Consider the following 23,140-nt stretch of genomic DNA (forward strand, 5'->3'; position numbering starts at 1 on the left):
TTACTCGTCTGCTGTGGTGTAATTTGTATAATGTAGCCGAACTGAAAACCCACAAGCAAGCTTGGAAGTGTGCTAGAGTACGTGGGTATGCTTTGGCCCATTTCCACTAACCTTGCTTTCTGCAACCCCTAATCCCCTCCCCTCCGAAGCTCTTAGCCTGAGCAATTTGACAGAGGGAGTAATAAAGTGTGGAGTGCTGGGGTGAGCCAATCTGCAACAAGGCACCAGGTGTTGGAGATAATGTTCCGCTGGAGCATTTCTTGGCGTGTGGCGCAAAGTTCATCGTAGCTGCAGTTTTGATCGATGGCGAGTTACAGATTGAGTCCTCAACCAAGTGCTGCCGTTAATAAATCCTGACTCAGACAAAAGGGGGCTGCAGCGGGGAGACTGGCAAAGACAGCTATTGATCTTTTGGTCAAGCACAGGCCGATAAGCCAAACTATGGTTTTAGATGTATAAAAGCTGACACTGCAGAACAAAAAGAGGGAAAATGGGGCAAACGGCATTCAAGAAGACGGCAGAGGTGACCTTTTGAAATGTTTTTTTTGAAAGCTAATTAATTGGGTACATTGAAATTCAAATTGGTAGACCTGGTATTACAAACAAGCAAGTCATGAGTCACTTCCAGAAGATATACTATTCAGAAGAATCCTGACATTGATTCTTCCCTCAGGCTAACCCAGTATTTATTCCAAAATACAAACAGTATGGACCAGTGTCTAGTGTTTGGCATCTACTCTATATTATCTAGTTTTACTCTGTAGATTAAAATGCTTATTTTCTTAGTTTTGCCAGCTATTTTTAAGTCTAACTGCTGTGTCAAATGTACATTTGTAGTCATCAGACTATATTAAACATTTCAGTGAGTCCAGTAAAATATAATTGTCATATATATCATTTTAGATAAACCTTTTTCACATAAAATATTATCTGATGAAAAATACCAGTTGAATGATGAAGAATGCAGCTTTGCTACTCTGAGACATCCTGACTGTCAACATTTTTTGTGATGTTTTAATGTTTTCCTGCACTTGCAGCAAGGACAGTATGTATTGTAACAGATTTGTGTATTTTCACATTGTGTTTAGGTATTCCTATCCCGTGCAGTGCCAGTGTGCCTGTGTGACAGCTAACGTAACAGTGGCTTTGCGCAACCATGAGGCGGAAATTTAGTACGAGACAGTACATCAAGAACACCGCTGTTCCCCCAACACACAGCTGCAAAGGGACTGACCAGAAGTGGTATGGACTAACAACAGTGGTAACTAACCTTTTAAAGATGGTACTTTATTTATGGCTATTTGTCTCTGTTTATTGAAAAACCTTTTCCATCGCTTCTTGTCCCCGTCTCCCTGCCCCCCCAGCACTCCATCCCCAACGAACCTGTCTGTTCGGGGACAAGACCATCTTCCCCCATCTCCTGATGGGCCAGCGGATGGTATAAACCCTCAATGAACCTACCTCTTTTTTTTCTTTGAGTAGTAAAGAGAAGACATGTGCCGTGGGTCCAGTTTGACAACTACCACAAAGGAGTGGGAGGAGGAGTTGCAAACTGATTACTGGTGCTATTGGTGTCTTGATGTTTCGTTTTGTGTAATAGTCTTTTTTTAATGATATCACTGAACAAATCATCTCTTCCATCATTTGCTCTAATTAGATTTAAAACAGTAGATGCCGTTTTCAGGTATTTTCAATCATAAATTGCAGATCCAGCACTGATGCGTTTCATCAAAGTACAGTTCTATCATTTAGTTTACAGCAGTGAAGTGTGTGCAGTTGCTCTTCAAAAGGTTTGATTAATTCAAAGCTCCGTCAGATGCTGAGCCAGGCCACGGCCCCCTGGCAATCGGATCGCCTATCAGCGATCTTGAGGGACCACGAGTGGACAATATGACAAAAACAAACACTTGTTACGTCCTATCCACAACTTTGCAGAAGTAGGTATTATATTTACACTATGTCAAAATTCAATAGTAAAAGACGAACAAAAAAAACTAAATGATGCGGTCTGCACAATTAATCTCTAAGAACCTTAGCAAGACCGGCTGCAGGTCTGAGTCATCTGCAGGCTGGAGAAATGGGCGAGGTAAAGTGGTCGATGAGTCTCGAGAGTCTGTAGAGGTAGACATATAAATAAACTTGTAGGTAAAAAAAAAACAGACAGGGATCCAGCAGGATAAGAGGATGTGATGGATGCAGCTGGCATATATATAAGCCCCTCACAACGCGATCTGGGGGCTCTTTTTTGTTGTCTTTGATGTGATGATCGCTGGCGTGCGCCAGGGCTTCATTACCATCCCTCACATCAGCGGTGATACATTTCCATCTCAACCAATGTTTATCTCCTCATGAACTTTCTCCATTGTAAAGTTTAGGGAGTGTGGTTGTGGGCTTTCATATACAGTATATGCATATAATTCCCATTGCAACAGGCATGCAAAGTTAGGGGAATACAGGAGTCAACAGTAACCGGTGTTTGGGAATGCCCAAATCAAAAGCCAATCTTCTGACATGCACTTCACAAGTACATTGGGCTGCATCTCAAACTCTGGAATCTGGAAAACTTTACTAAAAAGCAAAGAACGCTGTTTATTATCTGTAGTTTACTTTCGTTTTGGATGATTTGTATGTGGGTTTTATGAAGAGAGCAGCACTTACAGTAAACGACTATAGGATGTATGATGAAAGACTATAGACTTTCATTAGACAATCAGATCAAACTATCCACTCAGATGCTTTATGGGCCCACATAGCAGGAGAGAGAGAGACTGACTGAGAAAGATAAAGAGACACAGCGAGAGAGGGAGAGAAAAGCCAGACTCAGACCCTCCTATACGTGACCAGACTAGTGATGCTGTGATGAATTACCGGTAAAGCTCCATAGCAAAACTCTTCCTTTACTCCACCAGTCCGTGTTGTGAGAAACAGGCCACAGCATAAGAGATGGGGGGGGGGGGGGGGAAATGTCACACAGACAATATATGCCCACTCAACCAGCACACATCATCCATTTAAAAACACATCTATGCAAAGTGCCCCTGCATATGCTGCCAATACTCTGCACTCCCTTGCAGAAGATAACTGCCATAGTGCCCAAACGTTCAATAAATTACGTTTTCAAGCAGGGGACGTTCGGGATCACAGGTGGGCCGCCACATCTTCTTGCGCTGCCGGGCAAACAATAGACAGAGGATATGTTTCACAATCAATCAGGTCCATACTCACTCTCTCTGTGACTTTATTACTTAAGGAAATTCTTAAAAGCGGCGTACATCTGGCAGCCAATTGCTTGACATGATGGACTGCCGTTGAGTCCAAGTAGGAGAGAGTATGAAACGAGCGTGTTCTCCACATGGCAAATAGCAGTTGGCATGTACACACATTCACATTGCACCACAATCTAGCAGTGGATCATCTAAGGTAAACAATAAAAGAATATGTGCTGCAGTAAACCTAAACTTAAATCTCAGGAGCCCCAACATGAAAAACGTATCACTCTCTTTGAAAACACAAAAACAAAAGTTGAGGCATTCGTTTTCACAAAAATGAAACACACTCATATTGCTATAACTCCCATCGGAAACTGGAGAAAACAGCCCCTGGGCTTAAAAAGCTGTTCCGAAGAAGCTGCACTTGCTCTCAGGTGAGTCAACCTAACAGCCAATCAATATACAGTATATCCAGTGTTCTGTACTCTCCTGCAACAGCTCTTTATCTCTTTCTAACCCACTCACAAACACAGCTCCCTCCACGGGCTGCGACAGGCTGACACATATCAGCACTGCAGGGATAATCCATATGCTTGCTAAATGTCAGTGTCTCAAGTCCATAAGGTATAAGGTTAAAAGAGAGAGGACAAAGGATAGGAGGCAACCTACAGGGATCAAAACGCGTTGGGCTCTCAGATCTCCTAACAGGAAAAAAAAGAGTTGCATTTACGCAGGATGCTTTGTGTTGTCAGCAAAGGCTTGCATGAAAACAAAAAGATATCCCTCAAGGGAAATAGAGTTTGCAAAAGTTACTAGAACGGAAAACGAAGACATAAGTTTTGTTTGGGAACACTTTCTGTAAAATGGTGCAATCATTGAACTGTGATGCGGCAATTTTTTCAACAGAATGGCTCTTTTTTTTTTTTGAGCCTTGGGAGTAATGGCAATATTCTGAGTAGTTTCAACTTCAGTTTCAGGCAAGTTATACTCTATTTATAGTATCCAAGGTGTTGCAAGAGTTGCTTTCAACATCTCAAGGGAGCACTACTGCTGGATCAAAATGTATTATGGCACTTTGCAAAACAATTGAGCACCAAAGACAATTAAAAGTCAAATAGATGTGAGTTCCACTTAGTAGCAAGCGGGCGAATGAGCATCTGGCAATTGGCGAGCGTCAGGCGTTATTTACATTGCCTCAAAGTGGATGGTGATGAGGAAGAAAATCAATGTGGATGCAAACAGTGTAATGGCAGAGTAATGTGTTCCCCTGGGCAAGCAACAACGAAGAAGTCATGTCAGGGGTGATGCAGAGTAGAAGGCGGTATTCAGTTGCCTGTTTCTACCAGCCCTTCCCACTGCCACATTCAATCCACATGCACATCTCAACTCCTGGAGTCAGTCTTCAAGGCTGCCTTCTCCGGCTGCCTCTTCAGAATGCTAACTCTGCAGGGCCGCCAATCAAAGCAGTGGATGGTATGGTAAACAAGAATGTAAGGGAATGGGATCAGATTCACATATACAGGGGGTGACGTTGTGGATGGGTGATTGATGTTGTTTATTCTGGGTCATTCTCTTCCTCTCAAAATGCACACAACGAGAGAGGTGGGAGCATGCAAACTTGACCTGCTTTTGTTTGAGCTGTTGTGGATCGATCAGGGATTCATGGTTTTGACCCTGATCCCTGGCCTCTCTTCTTCCATTGGACCACTCAACCTGTCCGTCAGGTATCAATCAATACTGCTCTTAGAGCTCCCCACAGTTTGATTCAAGCAGCCAGTAGGATTCCAACACTATATACACTCTACGGCTGTGATATAAGAGCACACGAACACCTCCATTCCTGCCATTTGATCAGGCCACAAGGACATACCAGTTTGTGCTTTCTAACTTCAGATAAGAGACATTACCTTTGAAAGCAACAATGATATGATGTGAGAAAAAAACAAGAATTCAGGTCCAAGTTATATGTCTTTCTGACAGAAAGTAATGCTTATTTCTTGGTAACGTCATCCTAATGAGACAATACTTTGATCCTGCCCTAGATTGTAAACTCTAATTCACAGTTGATAGTAGACCTGAAATAAAGAAACCACACTTTAAACTTAAAGAGAAATTAATCCTGTACAAACCAGTATGATTAAATCACAGACCAGTCCAATTATATGGTGAGAGAGAGAGAGAGAGAGAGAGAGAGAGAGAGAGAGAGAGAGCGAGAGCTTCGTCTAGCACCACTGAGTAGAGGGCTCACTTTGCCATTAACTGAGAAGATGTGTGTTTTGGGTCAGCATCATCACTGCACTCCTCCTGACCTTTCTAACTGGCCACCAGCTGGGAGGTTGTTCGCCCTCCACCCATCTATCACTCCCAAGTCCATCCTCCCCTCTAAAGGTCCAGCCCTTCCGTACACTTCTGACCCTGTCACCCCCTTTGTCTGTCCTTACTCCTGCCTGCTAACTTTAAAGTGATAGATACCCAACCACGAAGAAACCTCAGAGATGAAGTTAAAGTCTTGAAATTAGACTATTCAGTTTTTTTACGATTTGGAAGAAAACCACCAACAGTTTTGAAGTCAGTACTTTGTGCGTAAAACCCAGCGTGTTTTGAAAAAAAAATAATTAAACAATAGAGGCAAGTCAGCATGTCTGCACCGTGTCCTCTGTCCCACATGCTGCCTTTTCCTTGCAATGTGCACGATCAACTGTGACTTGCACTCTGCATCGCTTGCCAATATTCCTTCTCCCTCTTCACTTTCTTCCCACTGTTTTCCCTCGCTCTTTGAGACAGTACAGCCATGCCGCAGGTGCCTCACTATGGGTGCCCCCGGCAACAATCGGCACAAAGATGACAGACTCGGTAGAGATTTGGACGCCCGATACGACAACAGAGAACAAATCAAGGTTCGGGACAAGAAGCTAATGAAGTCGTAAAATGTGCAAAACAAGCAAAGTCGGGCTGCAGTCTGTGGGAGTCTGGGAAGCAATCAACTCTCGGTTGGCCAAGCAGAAATTTCAAAGAGACTTCAATATCAGGCTACAAGGCACAATTCTCAGTTTTAAGACCACTCAGAGTCAATCAAGCTCTTCTCGGGAAGTGTTTTTCCTTAACTACTGAGTGAATGAGTGAAACTGACACAAGTTTCCAGGGGCCATCTCACTCCAGGATGACTTGTCATATATTCTTTCTGAACCCTTTTCCTCTATCAACAGTCCTTTATCCCTCTGTCTTTCCCTGTGTGCGTCTGTGTGTTTCAACTGTTTAATAGCTCAGCCGAGGCTACCCCTCGTCCCCTTCCTGCCAACTGCCTGTGGCTGTAACTTCAAAGTCTCTTTCTTTGCTTGTTTATCCACACCGCCTGTCCCCTACATGTTACTGAAACTAAACCTGCATTTTTATATTTCACCGAAGACAAAGAAAGAGCAGTGGATTTGTCTGGTTTGTAACAGCTGCATCCGTCCACCTGTATGCAACAACTCTGTATTTGTCGTGCTAACATTAGCCTTGTGAGTGAGGGAGGAACAAAGTGGCAGAGAGAGTGTGAATGAGTACATCTGTTTGCACAAGTTCTTAGAGAGTGCCAGCACACATATACAGAAGTCTGGCTGAAAGTGTGAATACGTATGTATGCACATGTCCATTTGTGCCCATATGGGCTGAACTGTGTGTGTGTGTAGGTGTGTGTGTGTGTGTGGGCCGGGGTGAAACAACACTATACGGCTGGCGGTGGTAATCAAGCTCACTAATTACTTCCTGAGCTGAGAGAGTTGTCAGAGAAAGGAGGAGCTGCCACAGATGGTGAGAGACCCACACTGACACCAGGATATCCTACCTCTTCATCATTAGAGCTGAGCATGTGTGTGTGTGTGTGTGTGTGTGTGTAAGACTGAGCTATTGAGAGAAGGAGTGAGGGTGTGTGACCAAGATTGAGTGTTCAAATTACAGTTTAAAACCACAGACCACATGACACGCCCCGAAGGGAAAAAACGCTGAAAACTAGATAATAAACAAATACTTCACTCTTCTATAGATTATGTTCATTGTAATGATAGTATCAGTAGTACTTGATCATGTTTTACTTTGCTGTTTGATCAATGCCTGCTCTTCTGCTATCCCCCAGACATTTCAGACAGCTATGTATCTAGATACAGTCACTTAAAGCTGGCTAAGATCCAATGAACCTAGTCAAAACCCATCCACTTCCAACCATACCAGCCCATTTCCTTCATCTGCAAAAGTGCCTGTCGAAAGGTTGTGTACCAGTGGACTCCCCTTCCCTTCCTGTCCCAAGCTCCGCACGCTCTCCAGACAAATTGCTAGGGACTGACTACTCACCACTGTGAAGAGCCGTCAGTGCCGCTGACCTCGAGCAGGTCATAGTCGTCCTCCAGCTGAAAGTCAGAGAATACCAGGGCAATGGTGTCTCCTGGCTCGGCCAGCACAGTCCAGGTGCAGTCGGCATTGTTGTTGTACTCAGTTGGGTAATTGGGGGTGGTGATCACCCCACTCTGGCCCCTCAGTGTCCCGCCACAGCCATCATCCGCTGCAGGGAGCACAGGAGAGATAAAGGGCTGAAAAGCTATATAAAAGGAGGGAAATATAAACACAAATAATCGCAGCCTTGTGTTGCAGGGATAACTGAAGATGTACAGACACACAGAACCAGTATGAGTGGGAAGGTAGTAAAAGGCTAATAAACACAACGATACGATACCCACGATACAACACTCTCTTGAAGCAACAAGCTCACTCTGTAAAACAAGAGCTAAAACTTTCTCCACTGAAAGAGACCTTCCAATGTTGTAAACACATAGGTACATTATATCTTAACAAACAACATTATATAATTTCAATCCAGAATTTCAAAATATAAATACATTGGCTGTATTATGGACAATACAGGCATTACACACATGTATAAAATGTCAAAATTAATAATTTAATTGGACTGATATAGATAAAGCTCAATTATTATCACGCCAATAAGATGGCAGACATGCTGACGACTGATGATGCTGATGAGGCAGACGTAATGATTCAGCAAGAGAAGTCTTCCAAACTATGTCACATAGGCTAATTTAAGTGGGTGAAGTTTTACCAGGATCCTTTTGTGCTCTATAAATATGTATTATTTCTACATTTTTTTTAAGGCAGCAAATTATCTTTTAGCCACTAGCCAAAGTGCAGATTTTCAAAGTGCATGAAAATGTGCAATGACTTACAGCATATTGTTCCTTTGTCTGCAATTGTTGCCATAGGCCATGAGACACCATGATTCAAAATGCCCTAGAGTGTTTACCATCAGCACAGAGCAGGGTAGAGTGTGTGATGAAACCTAATGCAATTAGGGGGGGGGGGAGGTGATTAAAGTCTGATTAATTCAGATTTATGTAAATCAACACAACTCTTCCATCCTCAAAACTGCTTTAAGGAGATCATTAAATAACAAAGCATGCATCTAATGCATCTCCCCTTCCAAGCTTCTGATATGTTCATTACAGCTCTCTGCACTTTCAATTCCTGCGTGGAATTTATGGAAATATTTGAATACTTTAAAACATGGTGTGCATACGTCACTTCAGTATGTACCGGTGAAAAATGGAGACACATCAAAATGAGTTTTCAGAAATGTCTATTGGTGCGCCTCTGTACCGGGGTGGCGTGGGATTCATTTGTGGGGCGGCCAGCTAGCTGTGTGTGAGGTGTTTCAAAAGGGGGGGGTTGGGGGAGGGTAGCTCAGAGGTGCCAGGCCCTGTCTATCATCCATCCTACCTGTCACCACGGCAACCCCCCTAAGGGAGGGCAAGCGAGTGTACGGACGAGCGGAAACTTGTGAGGTGTGAACTTGAATGGGAGGGAAACCACGGCAGAAGGGCAAGAAGAAGGGGATGAAGAGGATGACAGGTGACAAGCGAGGATGGGCGAGACAAAAAGTGCAGAGGGAGGGTGGACAACGAGGAAAGAGAGACGGCGAGAGGGGTGACAGGTGATTGTTGCAGTGGGAGCGACAGGAAGTAGAAGGTAGACGGAGGAGAGGATGAGGAAGTGCATTGATATTCCACACAAGACGGTTTCTTCACACTTGAAGGGATGCCTCTGACGCTCCCCTTCACCTTGGCTCTCTCTGCTGCTCCATTTTTTGGCTGCCGCTCGCCGATGCAAGTGCTCTGTGACAATGGAAACTTAAATGGTTCTACCATGGACTGCATGAAACGTGCAATATGTGAGGTGTGCAAATGTATCAAATCAGTCAATTGTAGAGGTCATGATCTTTCCCAACAGGACACATTTTCAGGCTTGTCACTTAGGACGTCATGGTTTTCCATAAAGTCTAAGGAGCATGGTAACCAAGATATGTGGACGCATAAGCAATGCATGCGAGCTATAAAAGCATTCATGCCATCAAAAAGGCATGTTTATACGCACCAACGATTCACACAGCTATAGCTATAAAACTATATCTGGGATTTTAAATGGAACAACTAAATGTGACACAATACCACTCAAATTCAGAGTGTCTTTGTACTAGGTGGAATAAAGCTTGTGCACAAACCACAGATAAATAAGTGTGTGTGTGTGTGTGATACCGTAGTTATAGGCAGTGACATTTAGAAAGATATGCTTAGGGGTTAAGAGAGAGTGTCAGGAGCTGAATAAAAGAGTGATGTTTAATCATTTCTAAGTATCCTCATGACAAGTGATGCAGTTTTTAAGATTATAGCTAAGCGACCAAATTGATGACTATAAGACACGTAAAACATTATCTGTGCCATCAATGTCTGGCTACCATTGTATGGCTCGACAGCGCTGGCACGTTTGCCCTCTCCGTAGTTCAGAATGGCGACCGTGCCAAAATGTTCTCCCCTGCTCCCCAAAGTACAGTGTCACATGTGTGCTTTTACACAAGTGGGCAGGGTCTATAATTAAGGTGACATTAATTATACACTCATGCATTATGAAGGAGCACTCAGGTGTACACGTATAATTTTCTGTGGCACTGGGACACCACAATTAATCACTGGGAAAATCGCTTGTTTCTAAAACTTGATGGCATGTAATTTCTGCTGAAAGGGTAGCACAATCACATCCTTTAGATACACACGTCCATAAAATGGCTTAGTTTAGATCTGTACAGCAAATTGTCAGTGAATTGTGGAGAAAAAGAGAGGGAGGGGAGATGACAGAGTTCTTCACAATTTTACATAAAATTGCACAAAAAAAAACAGATTGCAAAATGTGCACATAACAATTTGACATTTGGATGTGAAGCACAGGCATGTGCATGTGTCTGTGTGTGATTGGGTAGGTGGGGACTGTGCTGGCGCATTGGTGCCCAGCCATGTGGGCTCCTATGTGGGCTTCCTGACTCCCAGCCCGGTTGCAGATGGCACTGTGTCTCAGCGCTCTGCTCAGCATGCACACTGACATAAACCATTGGCCACATGGACACAGCAAATGGACATACACGGACATGCAAACTGTCACGTGTATGACATGTGGTTGCATTTTAATTGTGAAGAAAATAATTCTGAAAAATGTATGTGCAATAGCATCACATTTGCCTAGAGTGAGCCATTTACTAGAGCAGTGTCACGCCAGGTCAGACAACGCACACTGGCAGGTGTCGCTGCCGCAAGGGTGCTTGTAACCTTTGAGGGGAGGAACACTGGCACAAGCACCAGACTGGGAGCTAACACATGAGGTCCTGTCATGGTAAATAAGATATCAGTGTAACCACAAAACAAATGTTGTCAAGTCACATGAAGGCATGTGCAAATACATGCAAGTGTGTGTGAGCTGGGGGAAGGGTTTCACCAATTGGTGAATAAATTGGTTTGTTTCTGAAATGTGGATTAATCAAGCTTTTTAAAAAATGTTGTCCTTTACAGTGATTTTCAAGATAAATCTCATGTTTAATGTTACATTTTTAAATGATGGAAGGAATATCTTCGTGCATGTTCATTAGGACATTTGGACCAGCCATTCCGTTGTTAGTTGGTATTACCCTTTAATCCAGTTTTACAGTTGATGCCAAAATAACCTCCCTATGTTTTATATTTGTTATTTATTTATTTTTAAATAACTTTACTAATTATTCAAATATCAATCCAAATCAATGTGATTATCTGTGGCATATTTCTGAGTTCAAATTAGATGTGATTAAAACATTTACTTTGTGGACAAACGGTATTCCAGATTTAGCCTGGGAGACCTGTTCTGATTGACACTTTGCCACTGTCCCTTCTACATACCTCTGCAGTAGGGAAGGGGGAAATCCCATGCAGCAGTACCCGCTGAAGTGGCAAGGCAGGACAGGGTGGTGTGACCCTCCAGCACATAGCCCGGGCTGCAGCTGTAGCGGATTTTGTCCCCAATGTTGAACGTGGACCCCTGCTGGTGGCCATTGAGCAGCTGTCCAGGATTACCACAAGTGTAGCTGGCCAGAGCTGGAGAGAGAGAGAGAGAGAGAGAGAGAGAGAGAGAGAGAGAGAGAGAGAGAGAGAGAGAGAGAGGGGAGAGAATAGATAGTTTATGATGCAGTCTATGGCACTGCGTCATGTTAGTACCGTCAAGAGCCAGAAAATCAGGGGAAAAGTACAGAAAAAATCTGGTGGTGACAATCAGTGGCACACACACATATATATACTCACACAACGTGCTGATACAGTGCCACAAACCAGACGAGGTTATGGAAAGTTACCAAGATATGTAACACAGCACTATTATTTAACACGCTTTATAACAACTGAAGACTTTGCATTTATGTTAATTTCTCCCTGAAGTGCTTCAAATAGCTATATAATTCACTTGGATGCCATGTTGACCATCTCGGCTTGTTCCATCATGTACCTAAGCGAGCATGCAAATAAGCGAGAGGCCCCGGTATTGACAGAACCTTGTCCAATTGTGTGTTATTATGCAAATTAAGTTCAAATGAAGTTCAATCTCTTGCTCCTGAACCTCCTCTTGCTTCAGTCTTGCAGTTAAAAAGTGTGCGATTGTAGCTTCTGTTCTCCTTGGTGACATAGAACGCCCAAGCTTGGAGTTTGCTAAAATATACTATATAGGTGTGTAGTGGGTAGATGGTTTTGTTCTTGCTGCGTCATACAATACATTTTTAGAGTATAAATAAACCCGCCATGACCAAAAATCCATTGCTCACACACACTCTGTCATTCAGTTTACAGCCCCAGTCCCAGTCACACACTCCCACACAGGGAGCTGGCCAGAGCATTTGCTGGACTTTGGATGAAACTCAGTCTCTCCACAGGGACCGGACTGAACTCCGGAGAGGACAGAATGGCTCCTATACGCAGCAACACAGCTTACTGTCACACTCAATGCACACTTGCTTTTCTACCCGGGTTTCTACCCGGATGTCTCTAGAAAATATTACGATATTTTAAAGGCTATTAGTTTGTTTTGGCTGCACTATGTTTGGTCCAACTTTAATCTTAACAAGGGTTAGGATTAGGGCTCTATATTGAGTTTAGAAAATGTTTTTCATTTTTTTTTTATATAAGCAAAACTCAGCACAAAACTAAATGACATGTTAGGATGCTTGGCATTGTCTTCGCAATAGTCCTTTTTGTATCTTTTCACACAACATGCTTTAAAGCAGTGCTAATGTCCAGTTTGAAAAAAAAAAGTTTTGTTTTGTTCCTTTATCTTTTCCCCTTTCCAGCACGGTAAGTTAAGACTTCCTTACAGCAAGGTCTAACAAGGTTGGATCAATCATTGTAGCCAACAGTGCATTCCACAGGGCTTGAGCTGTGGAATTAACTGGCTGGTAAATAAATACAATGCAAACAGTTTGTGTCCAGCCCACCATCGGACAACAAACATGACCTCTAAGTGCTTGATTTTGGATGTGTGTGTGTGTGTGTGTGTGTACCCCTCACAAAGGTTACGTGAGCTGTGAAGCTGTGTGTTATGAGACAGCGCAAGCCTTTAGTGATGCTATCTCACAGCCTAGATATGAATTCTGATTGTTTGGTTTTTAATATTTGGAAGTATATATTCATAGATGGCGTGTTGAGGGGTTTGCAAATGGCAAATATGTCCAAAACAAAGGCAATGTACTGCTGTCTCACCAATACACAATGTCAGTCCCAATATTAGGGAAAAGTCATGATTGACTGAGAGAATACAAATTGATTTACACATTAAACGTCGCATACAGTATAAGTGATTTAAAAATATTGAATGTAAATGAAAGTGTTCCAATATGTGGGTGCAGATGGATTTTGGAGTTAAACAGACAAAGCGACTTTATTTCACAAATACTGTTTCAGCATTGTTGGCCAACGGTGAAACATACCGGCCAAATCCTTCTTGTCACGCATTTCCCTACTTTTTCTAAAGATGCTCTGAAAGGGTAAAGTCAGCAGTGCCTCACTTAGGGCAGCTATATGTTGGACTTCTCGATACATCAGTGACTTCAAAGCAGGCGTTTTCCATCATCTAACACCTTTTCAAACATCAAGGATTCTGCCCTTAATGATTCAATGCTGTATATATCGTTTGCAGTACCTGGTTACTATTTGGGTACTCTCTGGCGTAATGCTATACACTGATGACAGACTGACTTGTCACTTTCAGGCTCCACTGTGCCATAGCCTTTATTTTGACCAGCCAAGGCCACCTTATTACAGCTTCCCCTCCATCACTATACCACATTAGCATATACACAAGGCCTCTGTCTGATTAGCATACAGTATTAGCTATCGGGACTCAGGCGTCGGTGATGCTGCATGGCCACAGGGGCCCCTGGTGCAATGCAAGTAACTGCTTCATCCCTGCGGTTCTGAACATGAAAGGCTGGATCAACGTAGCTCTTGTGTCACAAAAGTTTGATTGAAGAGATTGAAGAAGAGGAGGGTCAGTTCAGACAGAAGGTTGGAGTGAGACACAGGAATAGATAACTTTGTCACAGCAGACGTTTTGACTTGTGCCGGCGCCCTCATATTGTACATGCTGGCGTACCGGCATGGATTACTGGCACGCCTAAATGGACCGGTGCCATCATTAATGATATTAGTTACACCTGTGCTTTTCCTGCTATGATAAGTCAAAATGTCTTGCTTTGAGAACAGCCTAATTTTGGGGAGGAAAAACAAACAAACTGATAAAGACAATGGATGTGTGAAAAAGAGGAAGTGTATGCAAGGCTGGGAGAATGACAGGGGAAACGTGTGTCAAAGAGAGAAAGCCTCATTGCATTAGAAATGACTGACACGGCACTGTCAGACTTTAGATGTGTATGTTTTGACATACGTACATGTGGTGTATGTGAGCGTTTGTATGTGTGTGTGTGTGTGTGTGATTTTCTCATCACACTCTCCACTTCAGGTTATTAGTTTTGGCAGTAAATTAAATCTAAAAGTGCCATTATAGGGGCAATCCACAGAAAAGGGCTATGCCTGGAGCACTGAGGCAGCAAATACTTTTTTAACCTGCCTCAGAGTCCATACTCTCTTTATTCCCACAATGTGAATTTATCTGTCACCAATAAACATCAACAGTAAAAAACATTGACAGTATTTGATGAAGTGCATCGATGCAGCGACGCTCGAACACAAAAGACCCGACAAATTGTTTTTTTCTTTCCCGGTTTTGTTTCCGACACAATTATTTCCCCCACAAAACTGACTTGATAGTGGTAGAATTTTGATGCAGTCAAAAATACAATCCATGAAAAGGTAATGTCTCTCTTTACGTACAATAAAGCAGGATAACCTGCTGAGAGTATCTCAAGTATCTTTATGGCCAAAATCAGGAATCCACGGCATGTGTGCATAAAAATGAAAAAAATAAATAGAAATATTGAACTCTGTTCTTAAAACTCATTTATCAAAATGTATTTCTTCCTGCAGGCTAAACCCTAAACAGAGAAAGAGTATGAAAAGGGAGATGGAGAGGATGAGAGACCAAAAAAAACAGACACACACACCAAGGAGCTTGAGAGAAATAATGAGAAAACAATTTTAAATATTTGCGAGATGACTTCACATTACTCTCCATTAACTCCCTCCCCTGCACACGCTTTCATACATCAGAATTATTTCACAAATTATTATGCAAGCTTTACAGCCTTCATGGGAAAATGTTCTCTTTTAGAACAGAAAGGTGGGTTTTCTTCCAGGGGGTCTGGCTTCTGTCATCACATGGACTGTTATATATCCCAACCCCCCACACCAGAACCCGCAACATCAGCCCTTGGGTGTTTGTCATGGCAGGTCCATAAGTCACGAGGATGGGATACTGTGACACGGCCCATCCCCGGAGGCCCGAATGCTTTAAGCACTTCCACTGCTGAAACGGCACAGGATGCTCCTCGTCCATCAAAGCATTACTCTCCACTGTGCACACTGGCTAACAGTAGAAGCGTATGAACACGCTCAAGTGTGAACAAACCATGTGTGCACACGCATACACACTGAGATCAAGGAGCCATGCCATCCATCACTTACATCATCTGCTTACATTCCTTTATTCCTTCCAATCTCTCTTCATACCCTCTCATTCGAGGTGAATAGGACAAAGGACAGTGGGGAAGGAGAAGATATGAAGAACATCTCCTGTAAGATGACATTTGACCCCAATAAGAATGATGCTCTCTCTTCAAGCCTTGTTCCTCAATTTGTCACCCTCTCCTCAGGAAAAGGGAATAGTAGTAGTATACCCTTGAATATTGTAAAACCCATTTGTTGAAAAAAAGCTTATGCTGCGAAATAGAGATCATTCATTTCTTAGCACTTTGTACCAAAAGGTTTTGTATAAGGAAGTCTTATTAAATAGATAGATAAATACAATTGCTGCAAATGGTGGACGATAAGATAGTAGAAGAATAGAAAATTGTATTTCTCTTAGACGTTCAAGAACATATTTATTATTATTTACTGTGTCTTTTAAGTTCTGAGACTGTAGTTGAAGGAGGAACCAAGTCCCTGAAGTTAATAAGAAGTAATATACTGAGGTTAGGGAAAGGGCAAGAACAAAAGGAGAGAGAAAGTCTGTGAGCTGCAGAGGAAAACGTTGTAGATGACAGTTGGAGAGACAATCCTATTTTAATACAGTTCATCCACCATCACTGTCTGGAGTGTATTGAACAGCTGCAGAATATGCAGCTTTGGGAGATGACGAAAGACGACATGACCGTACAGCGACTCACATTTTGGCGGGAGTTTGAGAAAGCCAACCCAGTTTCACTACAGATTGAATGTTTGCCTTCAACTCTCAGTAGGTATTTATGTTCCTCCATCACTCTTTCCCATCTGGACCCGTTCCTTTTCTCACGTCTTCCTGCTGTGCATTTGGAAGTGACATTGCGAGATCGATCCCTACACACAGGTGCATTAGCTCAATAAGCAGTTTCTGCTTTGTCAAGCAGCAATTCAATCAATGCCTCCTGTTCCTTACACATGGGCTGAACAAAAGCTGGCAACTCGCATCACTTCTGGTTAGAGAGGCTGAGGAATGCAGAAATCAACTCTCCTTTTGATCCAAGAAATAGATAGCATCCTATAGTTGAGAGTGCGCATGTGCGAGCGTGTGTGGGTGTGTTATGTGCATTTTAAGAAAAGGAAACAAGTTTCTGCTCACAACTTCTCTCAAAAGATGTGATACTTATTTCAATTAAAAGGTCCTCTGTTGAGTTCTTTATAAGAAACAAATGACAATTTTTGGGGGATTTTTCTTACAATGCTGAAAACCTGCATTGTTTACATCAATGTTTGTTAGCAAGCAGTGTTCTTCTTTTCTGCCTTTGTTGTCACATTGCAGCACATCTCTGCCCATTATAGCCACCTGAAAATCAGTGAATTACTGTGACACCTTTGAACAAAAAAGGTATCTCTTCACCCATGTGTGCACACACATCCTGGTCCTTGTGCATGGGACAGGAAAATGGGGACCCACACAACTGCTCCATAGTGGCTATGAGCTCAATAACTCCACAGGTTACCTTTAAATGCTAGCAGAACAAAGCTAATGGTGTTAACAAAACCATGGAGCAATTCTCAGTCCTTTCTTTCATCATGCTTAAGGAATAGCTGAATTGAAACTGGATAGTATTTCAAATAGACAGAGATTTCATCTTATATAATGACGAATTAAATCAAGTTCCCAATGCCTCATTGTTAGCCCAACCACCTTAGATTTACGCAGGGGAAGCCCCTCGTCAAAGTTGCTGAGTGTAAACACATTTGAGTGTATTTATATGTCTGTAAAAGTGCATGTGTTCCTGAATGGTTTGGGGTTTGAGATGCAGCTTTGAAAATCCCCGTCTGATTTTGAACTAAGCTGCACATAAAGCTTCTCTAACTTGACAACAAGAGAAATTCTAGAGCGAGAAAGAGGGTTTGAACCTCGGTACACAGACAATCAGACACACACACACACACACACACACACACACACACACAAACATGCATAAAAAAAAACGACTGGAATGAACTCTAGATATCCTCATTTCCCACGCACACAACAGCAGGTGCAGTAAAAGGCCCAGTTGCTGTGTGGGAGGCGCTGAGGTGTGAAAGAGCTCATACAGAATTTATGACTACCGACAATGTCTGCAAAACGGAATAATGTGCCATTCACTATATATGAGACTAAACTAAGAGGGATCAGGGAGCATGAGGAGGGAAGCCAGAAGACAGATGAGAGACAGGGCTGGGGCTGTTGGGAAGAGAGATCAACGCATCTGTGTACAGCCTTGACTCTGGCTGGCTTGAAACATCTAAATCCCTGTGGCTTTTCAGGCTTATCTCTCCACTGACACTACTCTTTCCAACATGAATCAGAGAAATCCTGTGGTCACACCTGCTAGCTCAAGTACACAGGTGCACCCAGACACGTTTATTCAAAATCAAGGAGATTATATGTGAACACGAACGGCACTGGTTTGCGTAATAGCTGCCAATGTATCACTGGGTCAGCTGATGGCTTGACATACTGTACTGTTGCAGTGTGTAGTCTTCAAGGTACACGGATGCAGTCGATTCTGCCTTGCACTCTACGATGCAAAGAGTCGTCGACAATACAAAACTGTATGGATGAAATAGGAAGGAATCTACCGAACACTTCATCAGAGACACGTTCATTTCAGAAAGAAAAGTAGAACAGGGTAATACAAATTTACATAATTCCATAGAACAGGAATTAATCTAAATGTGTTAATGTAATGATAGCATCTTTTGTGTAGGAGATGAAAAAAAATGGATCAGTGCATGCATACCTAGTGTGTTACTACCCATTAGAGTTTTGATTTTGAAGTAAAACATTTTTTGATTATTATTTAGCATGCATCCTCTGGGAAAGGGAATACCCAGACCAAAATTCATGGCAATCGGACCAAAACTTTTCAGCATTTTGTTCTACACCAAAGCACGATCCATACACAGTCAGACCAACATCTACATCCTTAGGTTCTGCTGTTGGGGGGAAAAAAAACAAAAAAAAACTAAAAGACCTTCTACCCTGCTATCTTGTTTTCCTGCATTTTGTCTTGCTTTGCCCATTCCCTCAGCCAATCCTCTCTTCCCCGCTCTGCAGGTTGCCTTGGAAACAGTAAAGGCTCACCAGAGAGGACTTTGTGGAAGGGGGACGTGTCGATGCGTAAACATGCAGGTTTGTGGGGAATGTGTGCGAAAACAAGCGCACCTCTTCTCTTAAAATGCAGTAAACCTGTAAAATCCTCCAACATATGCAGTCCACTTGACCATGTACTCATGACTATCCTGGTTGCCTTCCAACCACTGTTGGCAAGTTTATTTTGTCATTTCCTACGTCACATAACTACGATATGGAGCTAAAGCCTTCATCATACACATAAGAAGACTAAGTATCCTCCCAAAGTTCATACAGAAGAATCACTCACATTGTCAGGTCAAATGCCAATTCAGACCGGAATCCCATTAAAGGCGTCTCGCTTCTCATTTCAGTTTACTTATCTGACTGGTGCAGATAATAAAGCGCCAGTGGCTTGATGAAGCAAAGGTGCATTGGAAAGATCAATATCTTTATTTAACCTTGGCTTTTCCCCTAAATGTATACGGTTCCCTCACTTTCTTTCTTTCTTTCTTTCTTCCCTGTCACCTGCTATCGTGTAAGCCTTGGCAATAAAATCCTAAATTCACCACACCTCGAACTTTGTGAATGAAAAATATTTCTTTGATCCAGATCTAAGGCGTTGAAGAATGAAAAGCATATCCCTCTGTGATTTGTTTTCTGCGGCTATTATTGACATCTGATAACGTTCTGTTTCCATCATGTACTGTAGTGCAGTGTTTCCCAAACTTTGTTTCTGGGAACCCACTTTTAGAAAAGACAAACCATTTCAAAATAGGCCTTATGTATAAATTCAAAATAGGCCTTTAAATTATGAGACAGCTAATTTGTGCGTAAAATAACATTCCTAGCCTTTTTCAATGCCATTTCCACATCATCTTATCTTATCTTGAATAGGTAAACCAGCATATTTGAAGAAATGTATAGTTGATACATCACAACTTTATTGAATGCATGTGTTAATGTAAACATTTAAATTTTAAATACTTTGTAAATGAGACCAAATAAATGCATTCAAGTTGAGATGACGGGCGCTCTCAATCTTTTTATTTCCTCTCATCAGTTAGAAAATATAGATTCAGACGAAGTAAACATGCTCTCGTTTTCTTGTTTCTAACAAACGCTAAATTATAAATTGACTAGAATTACTAGAACTACACGAACATTCAGACTCCCTCATGTGGCTTACATGTGTACTGCAGATATAAATGTTAAATCAAAGACCATGGAAGAAATTCTGCAAACCTATTTGGCGACCCAAATAAAATCTCCGGCGACCAACCTGTGGCTTTGGTAATGACTGCTGTAGAGTACACAGACCATAGACACAACATTTCATATAGGATTATCAAAATGTGGCAACAGAAAAATCATATTGTTACTGATTTGATAGATATGTATATAAGTAAGATGTCACGTGCTCAGTCACAGAAATATCAAATCCAGAGTTGGCCAAAACAAAAACAACAATTAACGGACAGTTTTGCAAAGACAAAGACAAAGATTAGGCGGAAAGTGCAGATTGAGTCAAGCGTATTATTGCGTTGTATTGGCTCAGACTGACTGAGTGCTCTATTCCAAAGAGCTGGTAAAGAAAAGCACCTCTTCACTGCATCTATAAGCTGTTGATAAATTATAGATATATAAATCATACAGATCATGTAAAGAATGGCGGACATTCTGATAAAGAGCTTCATGGACAAAAGGCAAAAGGAATTATTGTATTCCTACAGAGCGGGTAGCTTGTGCACGAGTGAAGCTTCCTAATTCCATGCAGTTCTGTTTTTGGCTCAACTCTTAACTCACAGCACTGCCTTTAGTCTGCACGCTCCACTTCACCAGTTAAATCATCCTGTCATCCTTATTTCTTATGCTCGCAATGTTTTAGACCAAGTGCCTGATCTGCCTGTATGACAGCTGGCAATGCATTACAGTTTAATTTTAAAAGAGAAGAAGCTTTAGTTGCCTTTGCTACCATATGAGAAAATAAGGAGACATAAACTAGATTAACAAAAAATCTGGAGCTGTGAAAGACCCCTAAAACAATTTGTTGATAATACCATAGTTTCTGAGAAGACCTGCAATACAAGTGCTTTGACTGGTTCCATTCAGCTCTTCGGTTCCATTAAAAGCCTCTCTTATCCACCCTGCAATTATCATCAAGTGAACCATATTTAGATCCTTTGTAATATTATAATTAGCAACAGTTGGCCAAATATTGAACTGTACTTATACGGGATGAATCATGCAATCAAAAATTGCGGTTTCTTCATGTGAAATGAGAAGTTTTCTGTTATTACTGCTTTCTTGATTCCTTCAAATCCCATCCTATTCCCCAAGCTAGTCTCTTCTTTTGATTCCAGATCTACTGGGGGGGGGGGGGGGGGGGTATAGTTCCCAGGGGATGTAGCATCCTATAGTCAATGTTTGCTTCGCCCTTTTTTTTCTTCCAACTTAAGGATCATAAAGAAATAGCGGTGGGTGATATATCAGACATACAGACTACTTATGTATTGCACAATCTTCCACATGGGATGTAGTAAATTACTTTATCACAAACATCAAGTATACCTTTTCCCATTCACAAGAAAGATACTCATGCCGGCGCTTTGGCGTTTCACTTCTCTCACTTTCTCCTATGGCGCTGTTCCATTTACTGCATGTATAGATGGAAGACCAGTCACCACTTCCACCCACTGTACAAAAGCGAAGTCAAAATAGCCTAGCCCTGGTTGAGCAGAGTGCAGCAGCACGTTGAGCTGTCGCACGTCGAGGTGGTCCCACCAAGGGTTCAGCCCTGACCGCTGAGGCAGCGAGGCCAAAGGCTGCGCCACTAGACCGGAGCTTAACATCCGCGTTTCGGCTGCTTCCTGCAGCTAAAAGTCCCTGAGTTAACAGATGTCGTTCCATTGGACGGATACAAATGTTTAAACAGACTTACAGGGACTCGGAATAAAAAATGACAATACACCGCCTCAGAGTGTCAGAGTGAAACCTCTTTAAAAAGACCAATTACACTTCAAAATGCTAGCAGGCCACCTCGGAGTGTCACTTTGACAATATCAGGACATTTTGATGTGACATTTCAAAATGAAAGCCGTCTAAAATTAATATACCAGCTGTTTTCCCTCTAAATTCAGAATAGTTGACTGGGAGGATCACACTGAACATATGCCTGAGGGTTAATTCATTATTCATTATTTTAGAGGAAATACGAAATATCAAGATATATATGGTATATTGCGCCACGGCCTTACAAATTAAGACATTATCTAAGAGTTATATTGCCCAGTCCTAAAAAAAAGACAATTATTTTGTAACAGACACCAAAAAACTTTGGTCTAGAAGGAAAAAACATGATCAAATAATTATTCAAACCCACCAATCAAAATGAACAGTGCTGGAAACGTATACAAATACATCCTGTAAATAAAGCTCTGCGCTCAATGCTGCAGATAAATCAAGTGGCATTTGGAGGTGATCCAAGTAAAGCACATAGCCATGCGATTTGTCATTCAAAACACATTCAGGCGGTGCACAACTGTGCTTCCAGAGTATAAAGTAAACACCCCTACTCTTATCTTGCACAAAAGATGCCAATTTGACTCCCCAACCACTCTTACAAAGATCACTCGCCCAAAAATATCCACCAGCTCCTCCCTTTGACAGAACACCTCAGCTTGTTCCGAGTCTTTGCCTCATTACACTGAATTGCAGCTGTGAATTAAGGCCTCAAATAGAGCACGTAGCAATGCCAAATGATGGGTAAGAGACAAACACAAAAACAAACAGGTGTGCCTTCACTTTACGCTTCAGTGACGGCGAGTTTGCACTCTGAGCTTGAGCAAGAGCTTGTCAGGCACACATGGAGGCAGGCAGAGAAACAACACAGAGAGAGGGACAAACATCAACACAAGGATTAACACAAAATCAGCTAAAAGCCCAGTTTCTGTGTAACTTGTGAAGATATTTGTCTCCTTCCAAGTAGTCTGAGCGGGAAGGTTTATTTCTTCATGACACTTACTGGTTGTGTCTCTTCTCTCTAGTAAATCAACCTTAAGTGGCCCGAGATGTTTTCTCGCTGTCGCTGTCGAAACAGTGGAAATCCAACTGAGTACAGCACAACATTGATTCTCTATAAGTGAAGAAGAAGTAGAGCAAACTAAGTTGACCCATGTGATTGTGTTGAGGGAATGATAGTATGTAGTACTTGTGCATAGTCTGTATATTTGGCCACTGTTTCCTGGCCTATATTTAGAGATTTTTGTGATGGTCACATTTACACACCTATGCCAGCGCACCATGATGTTTTACATGGCACACACAGAAGCACAGACAGTAATGTCAGTGGAAGAACAACCTTA

At 42.1% G+C, this 23,140-nt stretch overlaps 1 protein-coding gene across 1 annotated transcript in view; it reads right to left on the reverse strand.

Annotated features, from left to right (window-relative positions):
* csmd2 (CUB and Sushi multiple domains 2) overlaps positions 1 to 23,140 on the reverse strand; it is a gene marked incomplete at both ends in the record, with an annotated part of 202,691 nt that overhangs the window by 133,430 nt on the left and 46,121 nt on the right. Inside the window, 2 exons of the mRNA XM_079176438.1 lie at positions 7,539 to 7,746; positions 11,456 to 11,650. Of these exons, the coding sequence (XP_079032564.1) occupies positions 7,539 to 7,746; positions 11,456 to 11,650 (403 nt within the window). The remainder of the gene's footprint in view (positions 1 to 7,538; positions 7,747 to 11,455; positions 11,651 to 23,140) is intronic.

The sequence above is a fragment of the Pholis gunnellus genome (assembly GCF_910591455.1).
Source record: "Pholis gunnellus genome assembly, chromosome: 16".
Taxonomy (NCBI): Eukaryota; Metazoa; Chordata; class Actinopteri; order Perciformes; family Pholidae; genus Pholis; species Pholis gunnellus.